A 24248-nucleotide genomic window follows, 5' to 3' on the forward strand; every position below is an offset into this window, starting at 1 on the left:
GCCGCTCTAGGCTCCTACACCGCGCGGTTTGGCCAATCACAGCGCGTGAGTTGGTTGTCTGGCCACGCCTTTAATGATGTGGTGGGGGACAGTTGGAGACAGCGAGACTCGTTGAAATTATGCTTCGTTATAAATCTCCTTACTTCTTATATCTATGTTCAGATCAATCCGACTCTCCGCGCAGGACTCGACACGCAGTAACTAATAAACTAAAGGTCCGTCTGACCTCTAATGAATTGTATCCGAGGGTACCTAATAGATACTTGGTTGGGTAGAGGAATGGGTAGTACCCATAGATCTTCTTGTACAAAAACCTTAGGAAAGCTTATTGCACTTTCTGCACCATTAAGGCATACGTTGATTCATACGGTAATGATCCTCCAGTATGAGAATGATAGGAAGCCGGATTTTGCCTTAATTGTTAAGCCAAAGAATATCATCAGATCAGACCAAAAATCGTCTTAGCATTTTCAGAATTAGTAACCCTTCGACTTTGAAAGACGTTCCTCAGACCTTAATTATTAATCTTCATACATTCTAGTAACGTTTACTATAGTGTGTTATATAAATTAGCTATGACGTTCAAAGGGTTAATACAGTAACGTTAATGATAGTGTTGGTATGCTGCACCTATGTAGTTCTTAGCTAAAAAGTTGAGATTGGAAATCGTTTTTATTGGTAATCGATAAAGTTGTATATTTATTGTCTTAAAGCGACCCAAACAAACATTTACGTAAAGTACGTAGGCCGTAAAACTGCAATAACCGCCCACTTCACTGGCAGAAAATCTGTTTCTGGTCAGAGCAAAACGTAAAGTTTCAAGTACGCAGCTTAGCCTGTATCATGCTACAGAATCTACAGATCTTATGTTCATGTAACATTAAAAACGTACAAAAATATAATTTTCATCACACTTGCTCGTAAAAGATCTTATTTCATGGAGGTGTGAAGGACAAAGGCCTATTTTGTTCCCACGGGAGTTATGGATTGTGAAAAAAAGGTATAACTCCCTAGGGAGTTATACCTTTTTTTTTATTATGTCACTTATTCATACAAACTAAGTAGCATAAATGAGTTTTAATTTCAAAATACTGACGTTTATAATTTAATATAATTTTTTACGTTTAAAATTATTTATTTTGATTCATTTAACAGCCGTTTATAAATATTTTTACATAATTTTCAATCGTGTCTGAATGCCGAATAGGTCTGTGCCTTCGATGCCTAAACTGTCGAGAAATTACAAAATGGCGGACGAAAGTTTGATATGTCACCGTATTTAAGAATTATTTCGCTTAAATTTTTTCTACGCAAGTGTGATGAAAATTTTGTGTGTAACTCCGGGGGTAAGATTATTGCAAACTCGGGTTTTTAATTCCCTCCAGCACGCGGCTGACGGGAATGACCACCCTCGTATCCAAAATTTCACTTACCCCCCTCGTTGCACAATGTACTATTCTGCCCTTCAGCCAGAAAGCGTCGACTTTTAGCCCGCGCACTAAATGAAGTTGCCGCTTTCCGGCTCCATCGGACATAGTATACTTACCCACACCTCGACCAGTGAATAAGAAACCCCGGTCGACCCCGGCTTCGCCTCGGCCAACATCGCATGCATACATGCATGGATATGTGATCTAAGACATTTCTTGCTTTACCGTGACTTTGTGATATGGTTTAGAAAATAATTATAATTAAAATAGAGAGAGTTAAGAAACTTTATGAAAAAGTAAGCATTAAGATTAGTCCCATGAAGTGTCACAACGATCACACTTTCCTTGCCTTGACACGCGCGCAGTTTTGCCGTAAAACATAAAACATACAGTAAAGTGGTAGCGGCAAAAGCTAATACAATGGGAAAAGTCGTCTCAAACTTTTCCTCTCCATTCAAGATAAGTCGTAAACATAAGGTGACACTCTATGACTCAATTATCGGCAAATGTATGTTTTAAACTCAGTCTTTTTTACAAGATTTTATTTAACTGTTGTTATGTTAGTTTGTTAGTGTGGGATAAATATTGGAAGTTAAATTTGACCCAATTTCCGATTGAGCTGAAATTTTGCTGGCCCAATATTACAGGGTTCTATGGTTCACTTTTATCGAATTGAAATTTGAACATTGTTATAGTGACATTGAGTCGAATTTCCACTATCTTGAAAATGTAACATAGAACCTTGTAATATAGGGCCAGCGATATGTAAATAGGATGTAAGTAGCTTAAAATGAGCGTCTGACCAAAACTAGATTGTTTGCTGTAGTCTGAAACCGAAACTTCAGTTGGACACTACTTTAAATGTTGGGATGCTAGTGAATATACGTATTTTTTTTTAACTCTACCGGACTTCGGGGTATAGCTAAATACATTTAAGAAATAGCATAGTTCAATTTAATTTTCCTTTTACAAGGATTTATTTAACTTGTCCTGTTAGTATGTTTATATATATATATATCTGGGATCTCAGAAACGGCTCTTAACGATTTTGATGAAATTTGCTATATTGGGGGCTTTCGGGGGCGAAAAATCGATCTAGCTAGGCCTTATCTCTGGAAAAACCGCGTATTTTTGAGTTTTTATATGTGTTCCGAGCAAAACTCGGTCTCCCAGATATTTAGATCAACCCATACAAGCATGTCGTAAAAAAATTATTTGTTTAAATTTGAACTTTAATAGCTGTCAATAGAGTTGAATATTATAACTGCCGTATATGATTGCATATGCGTTAAAGGGTTAATATAAGGAAAATGTGGTAAAGACCGTCTATAAGACGACCGGCCTAGTGGGTAGTGACCCTGTCTGTGAAGCCGATGGACTTGGGTTCGAATCCCGGTAAGGGCATTTACTTGTGTGATGAGCACAGATATTTGTTCCTAAGTCATGGGTGTTTTCTATGTATTAAGCATTTGTATGTTATATATATCGTTGCCTGAGTACCCACAACACAAGTCTTCTTGGCTTAACGTGGGACTTAGTCAATTTGTGTAAGAATGTCCCTATAATATTTATTTATTATTTTATAAGGGAAGACCATCTACAAGCTCTCTCGTCGCTTTTAAGTCTTGCGTTTGTTCACATACTCCACTTACAGAAGGCCGGTAGAGCAGGAGTGTATTTCTTGCTTTTTGACTGTGTCTGAACAACGTACGTATACAAATACAAGAGTTCTTGCCCTGTGACGGTATTCCTTTCAATACATTTAATATCTTCCGGTCTTCTCCACATAGACCATAATTATATTTGCATTCTTTAATAATCCTCCAATGACAACAAATCTGATGATAGTTGTTTAATGATTTTAATCGTAATAGAAGATGTCTAGGAACGAAAACGCTTTCATTTCTATATTAGCTAGGGGTTGACTCCAAGTATCGTCGGCCGTGTCATTTCATGTAAACGAATAACCCAGATCTGCAACAGTTCAAGTACAAGTCGCTAAGAACGCGTCGCGTGCGAGCGGCACATTTCACACACGGCGATTGCAATGTAATTAACTATTTCAAACCTATTATCACTGAGTGGGAATTGATTAACTATGTGCCTCATTTACCTCGATGTGGTTGTTTGTATCGCAAGGTTAACGAAAGATACGACATGTTTTCCTATTTTAAGTGATATTAGAAGAAAAGATAACCCATCGTTACCCTCTATACGAATAATGATCGATGAGGCTAAGCTAAGTTTTAATCTTAGAGGCTAGTGATCTGCATTGGCGCCCGAAAAGCTGTCATCTTTCTTGTGATGACACGGCGGGGAAATGCTGTTTTATCTACGGTACTATACCGCAGGGGTAGCTATACTCGCTATTACTCGATAGAGCGACACAAAAAAGGGTAATGTGTACGTGAATTTACCGTTTATTTTTTGTAAACATATTTTCATGTCATCGTGTTATTTTGCAGCGGCAACAAAGGGGCCCAGCGACCTGTTGGTGAGCTCGACGTGCCAAAACCCGCCGCCCGTCGCCACCCGCCTCACCAATATGTCCCAATACCCGTGAGTACCTTGCCTCAACTATCTGTGAGATTCACGTGGCAAAACTACTGCAACATTATTATAGTTTGATTTTTCTTTTTTGATAATTCACTTCACAGCGTACTTAAGAATACAAAGAGATTGTACGGTTTACGGAAATGGCCACGTAGTAAAAAGTCGTTAGAACCGTCTTGAAGGTCCAATAGATTATCGACTCTATCCCTAATCCCTATGATCAATATATTTCATGTCAAATAATAGATAAGGGCCTATATTCTAAATGACCATTTTCAGGTAGTCGGGTACAAGCCAGGGGTTGACCAAAAAGAAAAACAAAACCCTATAGGCATAAAGATGTGTTACAATATATTTGGCCCCATTGACTGTCACTATGTAAATTTTATTTTAACTTTAAGAGTACTGTAACAACTATTAGACTTGTACTGTGATTTTGTTAGGATGTCAGAAAATGTCGATAATTTTATAGTCGTGGTAATATGGCATAAATAACAACAACGTCAACAACATTTACGCAGTAGGCATATTTCTCGGATACCCCTCATCAATAATCCTAATATGGTCATCAAAGCACCAGGAAATATAATTAACTTACATATCTACTGTGCACGCACGATCACTATCCTTAAGGGTGCTACTCTGCGGTTAGTAGCTGATATTAATAGTGCTGAATTTTTAGTTTTTTTGTGGATATCCTCTTCCCGGTATGATTTTTCTATAGGTATGGATGTTACTAGAGTCGGACCATGCCACAGAACAGAATACATAATAGTACTATACGTACAGAAGGTTCACTCTCTAATAAAACGCGTCTATTACGATAGATATGACCGCATGGTGGCGCAAGCGCGAACATGCGTCGTTCCGTAGCGTTGCGCAGCAACTACTACTGCTGGACACCAAAAATGGTTTGGGCCGCATGTACTTGTAGCGACACGACGAAATCGCGGTGTGAGCCATGGCTGACCATGGTAACTTTTCACGCCAAGTGCTACCTATGAAACTGATATGGCATACTTATGCATTCTTACTGACAAACTTTTGCAAAGTTAGCTCGATTGGGGTCTGAAATGAAACGGTAAATCAATTGTTATTAGATCTCCCCTGAAGAAGTTAAGAAGAAGTTAAGGGGAGAAGTTATCTCCCCTGGCTAGTAGGTACTGTTTGTCGTATTCATAGTTAAGTCGAACCAGGAAACCTAAAGTGACTCATAACAATGTCGACAGAGTTAAAATTATTCCAACCAAAAGGAAAAATATCGCACAATATATACATATCTAATACATAATATATGTCAATTTATTAGTAAAGCCATAGCTTTAATCGGGAACGGTTGTCGTACATGCATTTGGTAGATTGTTATGTAGTATCTAATTAATAAAAATCACTATAAAAATGCCACCGTCAGTTAATAAACCCGTGCCAAACGCGGCAATTACAAAATTAGTGAACATTATTTTGGATTTTAAAGAAGAGCTTATCACTACACAATCACAAATTGAGTGTTGTCATCATGTTGTACTTGAACAAGCAGAATTACTGATGAAATGTCTCGATACATCATTACGCGTCGTCACTGATAATTATTTGGAAGAAACATCGAAAAGTGAGTCAGTCAAAGAGTGTGGTCTTCAAGGTACAGTGTCGCTCGATGATTTGCCACTGCTGACTGGAGATCGACCAACGTCAGCTGCCACCGAATTTTCTGTGTCAATTACTTCGGCAGTCTCTAACGACTCCCTGGCAAGTTCCGAATCTCTCTACGTTTTACTAGAATCTGCAGCTACTCTTATGAAACACGAAAGCAAGGTTGCGAAACCTGCATCCGCGAAACTGCCCAGTGTGCCCTCAAAATCACCTGTACTCGTAAAGCGAGGTCCCCAGAAGACCCCTGTGTCCACGAAACGTTCGGCTTTAAAATCGCCCGTATCCGTGAAACGACCGACCTTAAAATCTCCGGTCACCGTGAAACCATCCGGGTCAAAATCGATTGCGCCCATCAAACGAGCGCCTGAACCTTTGCCCTCAAAACCGCCTTTATCTGCGAAACAATCTGCCGTCAAGTCGCCGGTACCCGTAAGACGTTTCATAAAACCGCCATTGCCGGCCAAAAGTGCGGCTCTAAAATCGATTATCCCAATAAAATTTGCAACCTTAACGACTCCCGCGAAACGTGATGTGCCCAATAATTCACCTCGTATGTCTCGCTCTCTTCAAAGTCTAAGTAAACATAAATCAACTACTCGTGCACCAGCTCTGCCCGTTAACCCGCACGCGAATACGCCTCATACGTTTAACTCATATCAAAACTTAAGCACACGTATAACAAGTGATAAAACCTCCACTGCGATCCGGGAAACTAGTCCTAAACCAAATTCAGATAACATTCGTCATGCTCCGACATTGCCTCCGAAACCTGCGCACACAAATTCTATTCGTGCTAGAGTTAATTCTCTTCATAGCCGTAAATCGAGTCAAAAATCTCCGACTGCAGTCAGTGAATCTAGTAATAGACTGACGTCAAACTCCATTGACATTTCACCGACATTACCCCCGAAACCTACGCATACTAATTCTACTCTTGTTAGAATTAATTCTGTTCAAAATCTAAGCAAAAAATCTCTAACTGCACTCAGTGTATTTAGTCCTAGAGCGACTACAGATACCAATGACCATGCACCGGCAATTCCCACAAAGCCTGCGCTCACTAATTCTACGGGCGCTTACTCTGTACAAAATATAAGGTCACGAAAACCTAGTAAAAAATCTACGACTACAATCCGAGAACGTAGTGCTGGAGTCACACCAGACACCAGTGGCCTTCCCATAGACCTTGATGTGCCCGCTGAATCGTCTCGTGCATTATTTAATTCGCTTCCAAGCCGACTTAATTCAACTGAGAAAACTTCAACTGCCAATGAAGTGACTTCAGACACTATTGGCCTCAAATCTACTTGCGCGTTCAACTCGCTACAAAATTTCGGCACACGTAAATCAAGTGGAAAAGCTGTAGCAATGAATGAAAGTCCTGTAGAGACTCGAGACATCATTACACGTCCACCGCTCCCGCTACCTCGATGCATCAGCCCTGTGGTCTACCGCCTAGTGAGGTTTTTTGATGACCGACCGCCAGAAAAAGTGCCTGTAGATCTTCATACCATACCACGTACCACGTCGTTATGGTAGGTATCTTATCCATAATATAAACACCTAGTTACTTATGAAAAATATGTTTTAATGTGGTAATGCCACAATTTAATAGTGTTTTGATCATTTAATTTTATAGACTTGTAGGTGACTATTACTACTATTAGTTGCAGTTAAACACTCGTTTTGTCCGGCACTGTTTTCCTTATAAGATATCGTTTAAGGCCTCCAATTATGATGCTGTACTTATAATAATATGCATAATCATTTGGTTTAAATCAGTATATATATTATATTTTGTCTCCATTTTCATTTGACACGTTACACTTCAAGATATATGTATTTTGTTTACTAATAAGGTTAGTCGAGTTATCTGTCGATAGTTAGGTCAATGGGTTTAGTTGTCCGCGATAAATGTCGATATGTGGAAACAGATAACTACAACTTCTTATTTGAGGCGTATGATACACAATTTATTGAATCATTGATGATAACTTATATATGACATTCTAACCTTAAGTTCGACTTATTATTAATTTTTGATTGATTCAAATTATAACTCTTTGAATTGCACAAATTATAATTACCAATTGTATATTCGAGCAATAAAGAGGGAGATAACGAAATTTAGATATTCACGTTTCGCGGTAAGCCTATGTAAACAAACCGCCTTGAAGCATTAATATCATAGTGAAAAATTCTCAAAAACTGCTTAAGGCATAGTATGGTAACTAGTATTAAATATGATCTTTGTAGTTTGTAATGACACTCCCTCACTTTGTTCTATTCAAATCACTGTTAGCTTAGACGGACTCTAAAACTTTCTAATAAATGGATTTGAAAAGGAAATTGTCAATTATTTAACTTCAAAATATAATCTCGCTGACGTGTCTGTGCCTTATCAAGTTATCAATGTAATTGGCACTCCAACGGCATTCTCGCACTAAATGTGACAGCGCTATCGCTAATCTAAATGATACCCATTCATATCGGGCAGTAGTGAAGGATGTCTAGCGACATAAGCCGGTGCTTCAACCAGCCTCACCAAGTGTTCCTCTTCATACCGCCGGTTGCATACGATCAACTACAGTAAATATTTACACATACACCTAATAGCTTACGTGTTTGTTACTTCACCGTTTTAACGGCTCGATGCGCTTCGATTGAAACGATGAAATCGTTGATCTGATCCTATTTAACAAAAAGTGGTTACAACTACTGTGTTGCATGTTCTATATCTAAGGTACGTTTAGTTTATTTTGATTAGAAATCGTTTTCGTCGGAACGGGGATCATTATGGTTGCGATAAAAAAGGTAATGGGAAGGTTCTAGCAAAATCTATTGTGGGACTGAAGACTATCAGGCATTGTTAACAACCAATCGTTAAAATTTTCTACCGAATCACATTAACGTTTATTTCGCATTTATTATTGCGTGAAGGCCTCAGCAACAGACAAATGACTATACGATGCCAAGTTAATAATATGTAAATTTCTTACAATGATAATATATTTTTAAATAAATGTAACTTTAATACTAATTCGAAGGACATAGTTAGCATCCTGGGTATATCCCCAGATATACATATATATATACGTATGTCTGATATGATCGATAACACTACATGTTTTTTCAATAACAAAATTATTTTATAATAAATGTAATTAGATGGCCTATTAAAGTACATTATAGTACACTGATATCTTAATCCGAATAAGCATTAGCTGCTTAACAATAATTTCATTAGCGTAGGCCTTTGTAAAAACTATTATTTCATGTTGATTTCGTAACGTAGGTACCTATTCTGGTCAGAAACCGAGTCAGTCCAGGAATGCTCTTGGCCGGTTGAAGGTTTTTATACATGGTGCCATTATAGGTTTTTCCTGTCAATCCTACCTCAAATCTTTGTTTTTTTTGATTTTATAAATAATAATATACCTAGAAACCTGGGAAACCTATGCTGACGCTATCTGCCAATACCTTTGGTCCTACCGGTGGTTCCAGGCTTTAGCTCTCTACGATCGTTCTATGTAAGGATGCGTTTCCACCAGAAACTTGCGTGGATGCGTAGCGAGGGATGTGTTTGTTAAAAGTGTTAAAACCAATAAAATATTGTCCATTCTATTAGTCCTTAATAAACACATCCCTCGCTGTGCACCCTCGCACATAATTAGTATGTTCATCAAGAACAAATATTTGTGATGAACACACAAATAAATGCCGTAACCAGGATTGGAACCCGGGACCTCCTGCTTCGTAGGCAGGGTCAACTAGGCTAGGAGGGATTGTGATCTTAATTAATTATTCTGAACTAGCCTTTGCCTGCAAATCCTTTATTTTACCCGCATATATCTTTCTCGTGAGGCAGTCCTAGTTAGTGTCCTCGCACTGAATTCAACCCTCGATTTCAAAAGTACGAGTATCTTATTTGTAAATTCGGTATAGATTTACGATGATGTAGGCATTTATATGTTGAATCATGTATGTTAGTGGTAAATATTTCCTTAATGCTTTATTTCGGTGTTATATTGACGCGTTATGTTTCGTGGCAGCTGGCACCACGGCGCCATCTCGCGGGAGCGCGCGGAGGCGCTGCTGTCGAGCTCGCCGGACGGCGTGTTCCTCGTGCGCGAGAGCACCAACTTCCCCGGCGACCACACGCTCTGCGTGCGCTTCCGCGGCCGCGTCGAGCACTACCGGTCAGTGTCTGCCGTACACTACACAGGAATCTTTATGAAGAAAGAAATAATTTTTCGACATTTGTTTTATCATATATCTCGACATAATCTCTTTTCAACACGATACATTTCGTCCAACGATGTTCTAGTGCAGTCAAAATATGCTTAATTTTCAACTATGACTTCCTCATTCGATGAAAGTATTGCTATTGAAATGAAACCATGTTTTATCCGCTGTCACGAATCGACGTAAAAATCATTGGAATTACGCTTGAATTTGGCTGAGCATTGCTCGAAAGTTGTATGGCGATGTCGCTTTTCATCGTCTGTCAGCAAACGCGGCAGCTATCTTGCGAAAAGCTTTTTCATACTATGCAAGATATGAAAAACTCGTTCAGACGGAATATGTACAGCTCAGAAGCTATCTCATGTGTCTTTACTCGATGGTCAGCCAAAGCAATATTGTGGACTTTATTCACGAACAGTCCAGAGCGTCTATACAGAATTTCTGTAATCCACTTGTTTACAATTCCATGGGAATAAGCAGAAACCCCATATTTTATATAAAAATATATGTATAATTTATTTCAGGCTTCTAGCCCACAACACATTGAGACAAACACATAAACGACTCAATGCCGAACTTCAGTCTCTTTGATATTTATGCCACGAAAAAAATTAATGTTTAATTAGCACACGAAAGTCACTTTTCACCATTTTCCAATATTTTCCTGACCTCGTTTGAAATATGAACCGATTTCATTATTATTTTCCCACTGTTTAAAAAAACATATGACTGCTAGCAAACTGAAGAGTTAAAAATTATAAACACACCAAACAGTTATAAAAATGTTGTCGTACATGGAACATGACGTCATGGTCAAGTTATGTACTCTTTAAGAATTGTTTCTGAAAATAACTACTGTCTACGTGTTCTGGTGCTTTATTTCATGTATGGTGTGAAATATTTTAATTTGATGATACAGTCAACATCCCTATATACTGTAATGTACTGTACATTATTCATCTCCTCTCCTTCTTCGAATGGCAAAGCAGAAATAAATGACAACTGCCATAGAAATAAGAGTCATTCATCGCCCTCTCCGAGTTTTCGAAGACGGCTATCAATGTGTCAATGGTATAACAACAACCAAATGAGAGTATAATGTGCTCAGCTGGTCGGGCTGGATAAAATGACTCCTTTTCATTGCTCTTCAGTATTGTCATTGAACGTTGTGTTATTTTCCGCAGTGTAAAATGGGCGACGGTGCCGGACAGTCAAACGCAAAGGCTCACCATCGACGACGAAGAGTTCTTCGACAACATGACTGATTTAATACACGTTAGTACTAACACTTTATGTACTTTAATTTCGTATGTAGGTATTATGATAAAGAAGCGTCTAGATATAAGCGCCTACTTGCGAAAGGCGCGCTTATTTCTCGCATGCATTACGTAGTACGATGTCCAGCACATATGAAAAGCCGGGAGTGATGCGGGAATGCCATTTTCACTAGATGTTGCTGAAATATCACCTATATTCCTAATGTTTTAAAATTAAATCTCAAATATTATCCTCCAACAAAACTTTTACTTCCATCCACCTTTAAATCCCAGTGTATATTTAAATTGTGATCTTTAATATCACTATTATTGAATTGAATCGCATCATAACAAATATGAATGTTGAATATTTTGCTCTTTTACTTAAATATGTATAATATGGAATCCATATTGTCTACAGCATTACCTAAAAGACGCCGATGGGCTGTGCACGAAGTTAGTGCGGTGCCTGCCCAAGGCGGCGCCCAACGGCGCCAGCAACCCGCTGCAGCCTCCCTACCCACCGCATCCACAGGTAAATTGATTAATCTATCTAAACCAGCCATATTTTTAAAAAAATGAGAGCCACAAAGACAGTTTTGTTTTCATCCCTGGGCCGAAAATTGAATTTGCTTAAATGTGCAGTCGGATGGCAACATAATGTATTCATCTACTAGGATTACTTCGCGGGCCACCTTAAAAAAACCCGACGGACCGTAGGTCGAGTATGAGTATGATCTAAACTGAGCTTTTAAATCGCAGATACTAAAATGTGGCAGTATCTATGAAAAGGGACCTTATTGTCGATGGCGCTTACGCCGCACTGCGTCGCGCAGCGTTGTATTTGTATCGGAGCTTCGTTTATGACGGCGGAAGCGCCATCGACAATAAGCTCCCTTTTCATAGATAACGTTACAAATAGTTTCCTTTGACAAGTCTTGATTTTAGTATGCAACTAGGGAATGCTAACCGGTTACCCGGTAATTTGACCAATATTACAGTCGGTAAAATACCGGTAATTTCCAGCCGTAACCGGGAATTTACCGAACGTTGTATAGGCAAATAAAATTGTAACAACCTGTTGAATTTGCCCATCTATGTCTTCGTACTTACAAAAAAAACAATTACTACGGTTTACGATTACGAAGAGACACTTAAAATACTTACTATTCTGCATCTTATGATCTCGTCGGAGTAGGAACTAGGAAGCAATGTTTTGTGACAAATGAGTGGTCGCTAATCCCTCGCCCTTTCCCTTCTGGCCACCCCTACCCGATCCGCCTTACTATGTTCAGTGTCTTTTGCTTTAGTCTGTAGTGTCAGACAAGTGTGGAATGCGAAAGAACATTTTCTACCGCTGGTTACTTGTGTTCAAGATATCGTTCACGAATGTCTAAGCAACGTTCTATATTTTATATATAATTAACAGAATGATCTGATGATGACATGTTCCTGATTCCAACTCCTATCTTAAGAGCCCGGTAACGATTTTAGAGCAAAAATTTTAAATTGAAAGATTTAGTCGTTGGAATTGTACACCTTTTGTTACGTAATATCTAAATACGTTACGTTACATACGTATTTTGTTACGTAAATAACAAGTATTGGTTTCTATTAGCACGTTTTTTCATCTTGCCTTTTAATAATGAGGTCGCAAGCGTGCGTCCCCGGTAATAGGTGACGAGAAGGGATAGTTTTTAAAAATTCATATAAATTATGGTAGTAAATTATACAAAATGATGTATAAGAACAGTTTCAGCAAATGTTGTAGATTGTTTAAGTATCAAAATTACGTTGAACTTAAGTCAATTTTCAGAGAAATTGTCACTTGTTTTGAAGTAATTTCTGGAGAAAATTGATTTCGTCTAACTTTCATTTACACTACTTCAAATTTATAGTAACAAAAATGTAGTTTATTAAAGTTGAAGTACAGGATATGTGTAATACAAAATTACCATTTTTAGCAGTCCAAACTTAACAAAATTTACAAATAAGATCGACAAAATCACTGCTTTTCGCGCGTTTACCTAAACGTCCATCAGAAAAAAAATCATTACTAATTAAGTGAGTCTGTTTTAAAAAAAAATATTATAATGAAAGATAACAAGATGTGCTAATAGAAACCAGTACTTGTTATTTTTAATAGTTAACAAAAGGTGTACAATTTCATGCGCTTAATCTATCAATTTGACATTTTTGCGACTAAAATCGATAACGGCCTCTTAAAGTGCAATTTTAAAGTAACTAGTGTTAAAATGATATGAAACTAATCTTGTTGTTAAATTTTTTTTTTTCTTATATTTACTAGATTTTAATGAATGTTGATTACGGTTTAAGCTACTTTAATAACAAATACTATATTGATAGATGTGTAAATGCAAACGTGTATGACATTTAAATGACGACTGTCACACTTTAGTTATAATTTTTGTTACCCTTTGATTACTGCGATTTTCAAAGAATTAAAAAAGTTAATGTTGCTTATTTAATGTACAAGTTTGATTTTTTATTTAATATGATTAGTAAATATATCTTGTTTAATGTTTATAGTTTATTTTCATTATTTTGTTTTGTCGATGTTTCTATAACGTGCTGTTGATTACTTTTAAAGGTTACTGACGAAAATAAGGACACAATCAATAATAATGCAAAATCAATGTTTTTTATTTCATAAACGTATAACCGGTAATTTACCGGTTAACCGGTTAGTGGGACCTCGCGTCGGTAAATTACCGGTAATGAAAAACGCCCGGTTATTGCATTCCCTATATGCAACTATGGTGTCAACATGCAAACGCAAGGGCGTTATGGCTGTACTGATACATTTTCAGGCCTATCGCGTGCTTACTACAGGTGAGGTGCGTACGCAGATGACGATTAGACTGTCGGCTTCCTGCAAAAAATTGCACTTGGGATATAAACGGCAGTCTGTTTTAATTCTTTCGACAAATCTCTTGTCCCTCTGCCCACCTCACTAATTTTCACGGGTTTTCTTGAAAGCTACCTACCAATGCACCAGTGTGAACGTAACGTGTGTTGTGGTGTAGCAGCCGCCGCCGTACCCGCCGACGCCGCCGGTGCCGGCGCCGGCGCACTTCGCGCCCGCGTACGCGCCGCAGCAGCCGCCGCCGCAGCCGCCGCCGCAGCCGCCGCCGCCGCAGGACACCGTCGACGCCGCCAACTTCCTCGACGCGCGTTCGTATTCATATAACTCAGTTTCCGAAAATTTCATTAAAGCTCATGAGGCAGAGATAATATATTTCTCACATTATTTTGTACGTTAGTTGAAGTGAAAGAGTTCGATTTTGCATAATATTGGATACTTCGCATTTACTTACCGCTAGTCGGTCCAACTTGTACAGTACGACAGTAGGTTCAAGGGCGTCGCCAGTTGATGGCCAAGTTGAGGGGGAGGAGGGTAGTTAGAAATTTTGTTCTCTCTGCTCCCCCATTGGCGACGCCCAAGAGTTTTCAGCGTTTGCTGCCAGCGACAGGATCTTACATTGTCAACGCAACAGTCCTACAGAACTATGTACACCGAGTCTTCTTACAAAAATCTTCAGGGATCCCCGTTTATTTTATGTAGGAGTAAAAAACAGTATAATTACTCTATTGGTAATGTCTCCCTGGCATAACGCTATGCCGCATTGGTTCGGACTAACTTAGTTGTTTAACTTTGTTAAATTAACCTTTCATAAAATATCCAGGATGGATAATCAACGAGCGTGACCTGGAGATCCGCGAGAACATCGGAAAGGGTGAATTCGGGGACGTGATGCTCGGCATCCTCAACGGGAACCTCAAGGTCGCCGTCAAGATCCTCAAGGACCGCGAGGCGGCTAGCAAGTTCCGTGCTGAAGCTAGCGTCATGGCGTGAGTACTTGTTGTATAAACACATTGAGGTTGGCCGGTCGATGGTTTTTTACTGATCGCGCAAAGGTTTCTCCTGTCAATCCTACGTATAGTGTTAAATTCTTGTGACTCAATCTTAGTCGCACACCATTCAGGAACATTGCATGGGTTGTCCCCGTACACACGCATTTTATTTCGTATTGCATCTTTTATGTTCAAAGCCGGATAATCTTTTTCTGGACATATTTGTCACAGAAACAGAAACTCCTATATCTGCAAATTTTCTGAAAATTCGCGTTTGTACAAGACAATTTTAGACAATTTCATAGAATACTCTTTCATTAGAATTCGTGCTGACCGTAAGCCAAAAGGCATATCAATCATCCTTGTTAATTTTATGCTCATTAATTTGGGCTTCAGTAAGTCTTGATCTTAAGAACCTCATGTCCAAAAGAGGATTGCGCTGGGCTGACGGTATTTGTGAGTAGTTTTTGTAGTCGCAGTCCTTGCAACATGTCACATGTTTCCTATAAGATCATATTAATTTCTAAGTTACTTTGTGTGTTCAGGTCCCTCAAGCACGAGAACCTGGTGCGGCTACTGGGGCTGGTGTTCAGCTCGTCAGGGACCTGCCTGGTGACGGAACACTGCGCGCAGGGCTCACTACTCGACTACCTGCGCAGCCGCGGCCGCCATTACGTCACGCAGCGGGACCAGATCAACTTCGCCTAGTGAGTTCATCCCTGCAGCACTGCGGCTAGTGTTCAGCTCGTCTGGGACCTGCCTGGTGACGGAGCACTGCGCACAGGGCTCGCTGCTCGACTACCTGCGCAGCCGCGGCCGCCATTACGTCACGCAGCGGGACCAGATCAACTTCGCCTACTGAGTACATCCCTGCAGCGCTGCGGCTGGTGTTCAGCTTGTCTGGGACCTGCCTGGTGACAGAGCACTGCGCACAGGGCTCGCTCCTAGACTACCTGCGCAGCCGCGGCCGCCATTACGTCACGCAGCGGGACCAGATCCACTTCGTCTAGTGAGTACATCCCTGCAGCGCTGCGGCTGGTGTTCAGCTCGTTAGGAACCTGCCTGGTGACGGGCTACTGCGCGCAGGTCTTGCGACTCGACTACCTGCGCAGTCGCGGACGCCTCTACGTCACGCAGCGGTATCACATCAATTTCGTCTAGTCAATACACGGTGCCATCTTTACGTAATTAAGGGATATGGTCTCCTGACCGGCAGGCACTACTCGTGCGAGATATGAGCCTATGAAGTGGACACGAAATTGGTTGCCACGGTTTGACATTGTATGGCGGCGACGTAATAACATGGCGAGTATGTGCGGGAGAAAGCTCGAGATAAACGACGCGGCTCGCCATTCAGCGCGCGAATCAGATATAAGCCTCATGCTTGTAAATAGCTAGTCGCACCGCGGCTTCTACATTGGCGAGCACTACATCACCATACAGGGGATGTCTGCGAGATTATGATCGGTTCGTATCCTATAAATATACATTATTTTCTTAATAGTAATCGGTACGCTAAAAGCGGCTAGTGTAAGATCGAGTCTTGAACGCATAAGAAGGATGATCGTGTGTTGCAGCGACACGTGCTGCGGCATGGAGTACCTGGAGCGGCAGCGCGTGGTGCACCGCGACCTAGCGGCGCGCAACGTGCTGATCAGCGCGGAGGGCGCCGCCAAGGTGGCCGACTTCGGCCTCGCGCGCACCGACCACGCGCCCGACGACCCCGCCGACCAGCTGCGCCTGCAGGCCAAGCTGCCCATCAAGTGGACCGCGCCCGAGGCGCTCAAGTACAACGTACGTATCACCGCTCGCGGCCCGACCACACGGTGGCTCGGTAGGGGCTCCGTGTGCCCCTGCGATATGACGGCACTGTTTAGATATGTTATGGACCAATTGATTAATGTGGGTATTATATATAATGCCCGGGCATTATGAATAATGACAAGCTATATCGGGCCAAGTGATTCATTATAATCTAAACTTCATTATTTATCACATTGTCTGGTCATTATGAATATTGCTACATGGTCGTTGGGCAATTTGATAATAAAGATACATTGGATGAGGTGCGGGGAGGAAAACAAACGCGTGACACGCGTTGTCCAACCAGAGTCCGTGATGGCAGCGTGCGGACGTCAAATGATTCACTGTTTACTGTGACGATCACTGTTTTTGTTTAGTTTTAGATTGAATTGAAACCGAATACGGATGGAGGCAGACGGATCTTGTTTTCGTAATTCAGTTTCGAATTTTAGTAAAAACCAACGTACTCCATTTTTTTACTTCCCTTACTGGGGGTTCATCCCCTCAAGTTGAGGATTGAGTCTCAACCATATAGGAGGAGAGGACTCTGGTTAGCTAATACAGAGTGGTCGAGTGCTCGAGTGCTCCAACCGGAAGTCAAACTGTTCCGGCCTCGGCACTATGGGCGGCTAGAGTCTTCTGGGCAGAAGTGTCTCGAATTTTAGACCGGGTACTGAGCAGGGTGATAGGCCGGTAGCTCACCGGGCTTCTTTGATTTTTCTCGGGGTGTGTTGCGGCAGGTATTGAAGCACCATTTTAAGATCGAATCGCCTTTATCAGGTTAGTCCTTCTGGTTGTGTGTCTAACTTGGCCTGGTGAAAAGAAGACTGGGTCCTCCTTTGTATTCGGCGGCTGCGCTTCCTTTTTTTCTCCACCTCCCTTATGTGGGTCGCGTCCGTAGCCAGGTATGGTTGGAACGTTCGCTCAAGAAAAACCGCGACCAGTTCTTCCCTTTCTTCGGCCTTGTAGCGTAGTGTCCCCCGCGAATGGCCTCACTACTTCTTTGCTTTCTCCCAATCGCCTGCACAGATGGTGTATGGAGGGCATATCGTCGTCTATGCTGGCAATGTGTGTCTCCCATTCGGCTGCTGCGTGTTGTCTGAGATCCACCTTTATCCTCTCCACCAGGTTATTGAGCTTTAAGTGAGCTACCATCTCCATCTCAACTGACGCTTCCGCAGTATCAGATCCTTGATCGCCGCCGGTAGGGGTCCCCACCTCTCGCCGGCGGGGATAGTGCACGACAAGGATTGAAGCGCCTGTTGGATGTGCTGGTGATGGCAGTTAGCGGCTTCTACTTACTCAACGGTAAAGATTGAACTTAACCAATCTGAAAGTTTATAATTACAGTAAGTAGAGTAAGGCTGTTATCATTACTGCCAGACTAGGCTCTCACAGATCAAACTAAGAACTTCGAAACTGGGGAAAAGATACTGATGCAAGATTTACAAACTCTTAACGAGATTTTTACCAAATGGAGACTCTACCCAAACCCCACAAAAACCGAAATAGCTGCCTTCCACCTAACCGCCTAGCAGGAAGAGAAGTGGACGTCACGTTTTGCGGGAAAAGACTCCAGCATAATTTCTACAAGTACATGGGGGTTACCTCGACCGATCTCTGACCTATAAGCCTCACCTCGAGAATCTAGGCTAGAAATTAAAAACTAGGGTGAACCTTATCAGCAAACTCGCGGGAACAACCTGGGGAGCACGAGACGAGCCCGTATCTTGCCCACCTCTAGCTTGGCTCTTGTCTACCCTACAGCCGAATACTGTGTCGCAGTGTGGTACAAAAGCGCACACACTGGTAAAATTGACGTCCACCTACCTATTGCCTTGTACCGGGTTGCCTATTACCAACGCCTGTACAGTGGCTTCCTGTTCTAGCCCATATTGCGACGCCAGATACACGCAGAACACACGCTGCTTTAAGGGAATGGGAGAAATCTAGAAGAGAAATGCTTCGCATAAACAAAACACTGTGTAGCCTCCCTAACGCGCGCCTCAAATCTCGTAGACCTATCTGGTCAGAGTCCTAAATCCAGGGCCCAGTATGCTTTTACGTTAACCTGGAATGGATGGAAAGCTGGAACTCGTATTGTACACAAACTCAGTTTTCTAACAACATCGAGATCAATCCAACAAAATAACCACCCTGTCTAGACGAGCCACGAAAAATCTGATTTACAGTTAACAGCATAAGGTCTGACATCAGCTGCTGTAAACACAACCACCACAAATGAGGTTACAAACCCTCACCAAACTGTGACTGGGGCGCGCCAAACCAAACAACTACGCACATTGTGGAAAAATGCTCCAAGAGACGTTTTTCGGGAGGCATTGGGCATTATTCATAATGCCCGGACATTATGAAAACTGCCCAATTTATCACTAGGTCCATAACAGATATATCGGACCTTTGAATTCCTGTTTTATTCGATTGTGATTTAATATAGAAATAATCATTTATATTTTTTTATTTCAGAAATTTTCAAATAAGTCTGACATGTGGAGTTTTGGTATTCTGCTCTGGGAAATCTACTCGTTTGGAAGGGTGCCATATCCTAGAATTGTGAGTTTTTTTTTATTTACCGTAAGGTCAGCTAGGGCTATTGCAACTGTGGGTTAATTGCAGCTATGGGGCAAAAGCTCTCTTAAGAAGTGAGTAATAATGAGAATTATAATGACTGATGATGAATAAAAGAGTGAATAAGTGCATTGGTCCCATGGTTGCAATTACCCTGGGTGATCTTACTGTATTGTTATTAACCGACTTCCTTTCCCAGAAGGAGGTGGTTCTGTATTCGGTTGTGGCTATTTTTTAAATGTATGATCTTACAATTTTTTGCTATTTTCGTCACTTCGGTAAGCGTGTAATAGTACTTATTTGAGAACGTTTTATAGTTTTATGTTCTATTGATATCAACCTTGCCATGTTTACATAAAGCTCATTTTTGTAGTCAGCAGTATAAAAACGTCTTGCAAAAATCCAATTGTGTAAAAAATATTAATAAAATAATATTTATTGATGGGCCGATGATATGAAATGCCTTGATGAGTGATATTTGTTATTTGCCCAGTGTTTCTGCACACCAAAACAAAGAGGTATTTTTGGGATTTAAAACGGGTGAGTTAGACGGATTTATAATCGGTCGGTGGTCGTAGCGAACTGACAACACTCTGTAGTAAAAGTGAGTGCCACCAATCTTAATGCTGCCACACGCTTAACACGTACGTTACTCTTGTATAGTTTTTCAAGTTCTGTATTGATAGCGTATGTGTCGTGCTAGTATAGTAACGTCGACGCTCGATGTGTTCGCAGCCGCTGGCGGAGGTGGTGCGGCACGTGGAGCGCGGGTACCGCATGGAGGCGCCGGAGGGCTGCCCGGCCGGGCCCTACGACGTGATGCGCGCCGCCTGGCACGCCGACCCCGCGCAGCGGCCCACGTTCGCCGCCACGCGCCGCACGCTCGCCGCCATCCGCGACCAGGCGCTCGCCCAGGAGCACCCGGTCAGTGTACTGTAGTGTGTAGTGCAGCCCCGGCCCTACGACGTGATGCGCGCCGCCTGGCACGCCGACCCCGCGCAGCGGCCCACGTTCGCCGCCACGCGCCGCACGCTCGCCGCCATCCGCGACCAGGCGCTCGCCCAGGAGCACCCGGTCAGTGTACTGTAGTGTGTAGTGCAGCCCCGGCCCTACGACGTGATGCGCGCCGCCTGGCACGCCGACCCCGCGCAGCGGCCCACGTTCGCCGCCACGCGCCGCACGCTCGCCGCCATCCGCGACCAGGCGCTCGCCCAGGAGCACCCGGTCAGTGTACTGTAGTGTGTAGTGCAGCCCCGGCCCTACGACGTGATGCGCGCCGCCTGGCACGCCGACCCCGCGCAGCGGCCCACGTTCGCCGCCACGCGCCGCACGCTCGCCGCCATCCGCGACCAGGCGCTCGCCCAGGAGCACCCGGTCAGTGTACTGTAGTGTGTAGTGCAGCCCCGGCCCTACGACGTGATGCGCGCCGCCTGGCACGCCGACCCCGCGCAGCGGCCCACGTTCGCCGCCACGCGCCGCACGCTCGCCGCCATCCGCGACCAGGCGCTCGCCCAGGAGCACCCGGTCAGTGTACTGTAGTGTGTAGTGCAGCCCCGGCCCTACGACGTGATGCGCGCCGCCTGGCACGCCGACCCCGCGCAGCGGCCCACGTTCGCCGCCACGCGCCGCACGCTCGCCGCCATCCGCGACCAGGCGCTCGCCCAGGAGCACCCGGTCAGTGTACTGTAGTGTGTAGTGCAGCCCCGGCCCTACGACGTGATGCGCGCCGCCTGGCACGCCGACCCCGCGCAGCGGCCCACGTTCGCCGCCACGCGCCGCACGCTCGCCGCCATCCGCGACCAGGCGCTCGCCCAGGAGCACCCGGTCAGTGTACTGTAGTGTGTAGTGCAGCCCCGGCCCTACGACGTGATGCGCGCCGCCTGGCACGCCGACCCCGCGCAGCGGCCCACGTTCGCCGCCACGCGCCGCACGCTCGCCGCCATCCGCGACCAGGCGCTCGCCCAGGAGCACCCGGTCAGTGTACTGTAGTGTGTAGTGCAGCCCCGGCCCTACGACGTGATGCGCGCCGCCTGGCACGCCGACCCCGCGCAGCGGCCCACGTTCGCCGCCACGCGCCGCACGCTCGCCGCCATCCGCGACCAGGCGCTCGCCCAGGAGCACCCGGTCAGTGTACTGTAGTGTGTAGTGCAGCCCCGGCCCTACGACGTGATGCGCGCCGCCTGGCACGCCGACCCCGCGCAGCGGCCCACGTTCGCCGCCACGCGCCGCACGCTCGCCGCCATCCGCGACCAGGCGCTCGCCCAGGAGCACCCGGTCAGTGTACTGTAGTGTGTAGTGCAGCCCCGGCCCTACGACGTGATGCGCGCCGCCTGGCACGCCGACCCCGCGCAGCGGCCCACGTTCGCCGCCACGCGCCGCACGCTCGCCGCCATCCGCGACCAGGCGCTCGCCCAGGAGCACCCGGTCAGTGTACTGTAGTGTGTAGTGCAGCCCCGGCCCTACGACGTGATGCGCGCCGCCTGGCACGCCGACCCCGCGCAGCGGCCCACGTGTAACGTTAGATCCCTAGGGATTATGTCCTCTAGGAAAGTTGGCAGAGATAAGAAAAAGAACTACCAGCTACGTTAACAAAAGTACTTTATTATATATAAAAAAACTAGAATTTATAAAGGGTCGTGGGAACTCAATGGCCGGTCTTAAATTTGCACCCGGAGTGGTACTGCCCTGGCTGGTCGAAAGATCCGCAGCTGGTGGGTGTCACGACAGCGCAGAAGAGGAGCCGAGGCGACGGCGGGCGAACGACTAGGGCTCCAGCCCTGCCGTCGAGGTGGTGAAGGCTCGAGGGTCTCTTCGACCGGAGATTATTTTTAAAAATAACGACGCACCCAATACGTGGGTGTGGGTTTAACTATAATGCGCGAAAGCGTCGCGGATTAATTTAATAAATAATAATTATAATTGTCCGCGCTCACAATTATTAAATTTACGAATTTAAAAATCGTACGGCGCGCGAGACGACACTGCTCCGTGTGCGCGGCCGTACGTGCGTATCTTATCGGGTGTGGCGCGGACTGGCTGCCCTCGCGGTCAACGGAAGGACAAGGCGCTCGCCCCGCTGCATCTCGAACTTTCCATGACGTAGTCGCTGGACCGGCCGCGAGTACAGTCGTTAAGGAAAAAATATATTATTTAGAGTTGGGAAGATAATATAATTAAAACTTGTACTTAATTAAAACATGTACGTTATACGTATACGTACAACGTTACACACGTTCGCCGCCACGCGCCGCACGCTCGCCGCCATCCGCGACCAGGCGCTCGCCCAGGAGCACCCGGTCAGTGTACTGTAGTGTGTAGTGCAGCCCCGGCCCTACGACGTGATGCGCGCCGCCTGGCACGCCGACCCCGCGCAGCGGCCCACGTTCGCCGCCACGCGCCGCACGCTCGCCGCCATCCGCGACCAGGCGCTCGCCCAGGAGCACCCGGTCAGTGTACTGTAGTGTGTAGTGCAGCCCCGGCCCTACGACGTGATGCGCGCCGCCTGGCACGCCGACCCCGCGCAGCGGCCCACGTTCGCCGCCACGCGCCGCACGCTCGCCGCCATCCGCGACCAGGCGCTCGCCCAGGAGCACCCGGTCAGTGTACTGTAGTGTGTAGTGCAGCCCCGGCCCTACGACGTGATGCGCGCCGCCTGGCACGCCGACCCCGCGCAGCGGCCCACGTTCGCCGCCACGCGCCGCACGCTCGCCGCCATCCGCGACCAGGCGCTCGCCCAGGAGCACCCGGTCAGTGTACTGTAGTGTGTAGTGCAGCCCCGGCCCTACGACGTGATGCGCGCCGCCTGGCACGCCGACCCCGCGCAGCGGCCCACGTTCGCCGCCACGCGCCGCACGCTCGCCGCCATCCGCGACCAGGCGCTCGCCCAGGAGCACCCGGTCAGTGTACTGTAGTGTGTAGTGCAGCCCCGGCCCTACGACGTGATGCGCGCCGCCTGGCACGCCGACCCCGCGCAGCGGCCCACGTTCGCCGCCACGCGCCGCACGCTCGCCGCCATCCGCGACCAGGCGCTCGCCCAGGAGCACCCGGTCAGTGTACTGTAGTGTGTAGTGCAGCCCCGGCCCTACGACGTGATGCGCGCCGCCTGGCACGCCGACCCCGCGCAGCGGCCCACGTTCGCCGCCACGCGCCGCACGCTCGCCGCCATCCGCGACCAGGCGCTCGCCCAGGAGCACCCGGTCAGTGTACTGTAGTGTGTAGTGCAGCCCCGGCCCTACGACGTGATGCGCGCCGCCTGGCACGCCGACCCCGCGCAGCGGCCCACGTTCGCCGCCACGCGCCGCACGCTCGCCGCCATCCGCGACCAGGCGCTCGCCCAGGAGCACCCGGTCAGTGTACTGTAGTGTGTAGTGCAGCCCCGGCCCTACGACGTGATGCGCGCCGCCTGGCACGCCGACCCCGCGCAGCGGCCCACGTTCGCCGCCACGCGCCGCACGCTCGCCGCCATCCGCGACCAGGCGCTCGCCCAGGAGCACCCGGTCAGTGTACTGTAGTGTGTAGTGCAGCCCCGGCCCTACGACGTGATGCGCGCCGCCTGGCACGCCGACCCCGCGCAGCGGCCCACGTTCGCCGCCACGCGCCGCACGCTCGCCGCCATCCGCGACCAGGCGCTCGCCCAGGAGCACCCGGTCAGTGTACTGTAGTGTGTAGTGCAGCCCCGGCCCTACGACGTGATGCGCGCCGCCTGGCACGCCGACCCCGCGCAGCGGCCCACGTTCGCCGCCACGCGCCGCACGCTCGCCGCCATCCGCGACCAGGCGCTCGCCCAGGAGCACCCGGTCAGTGTACTGTAGTGTGTAGTGCAGCCCCGGCCCTACGACGTGATGCG

General features: G+C 45.8%; 1 protein-coding gene across 1 annotated transcript in view; it reads left to right on the forward strand.

Moving 5' to 3' along the window:
- Positions 1-20341, forward strand: part of LOC133527133 (tyrosine-protein kinase CSK) — a 37800-nt gene extending 17459 nt beyond the window's left edge. The window contains exons 6-15 of the mRNA XM_061864020.1: positions 3896-3989; positions 9686-9832; positions 11063-11153; positions 11556-11669; positions 14182-14329; positions 14842-15007; positions 15556-15717; positions 16588-16804; positions 19301-19387; positions 20138-20341. Coding sequence (XP_061720004.1) covers positions 3896-3989; positions 9686-9832; positions 11063-11153; positions 11556-11669; positions 14182-14329; positions 14842-15007; positions 15556-15717; positions 16588-16804; positions 19301-19387; positions 20138-20341 — 1430 coding nt within the window. The remainder of the gene's footprint in view (positions 1-3895; positions 3990-9685; positions 9833-11062; positions 11154-11555; positions 11670-14181; positions 14330-14841; positions 15008-15555; positions 15718-16587; positions 16805-19300; positions 19388-20137) is intronic.
- Positions 20342-24248: the final 3907 nt, after the last annotated feature.

The sequence above is a fragment of the Cydia pomonella genome, chromosome 17 (assembly GCF_033807575.1).
Source record: "Cydia pomonella isolate Wapato2018A chromosome 17, ilCydPomo1, whole genome shotgun sequence".
In the NCBI taxonomy this organism is placed as follows: Eukaryota; Metazoa; Arthropoda; class Insecta; order Lepidoptera; family Tortricidae; genus Cydia; species Cydia pomonella.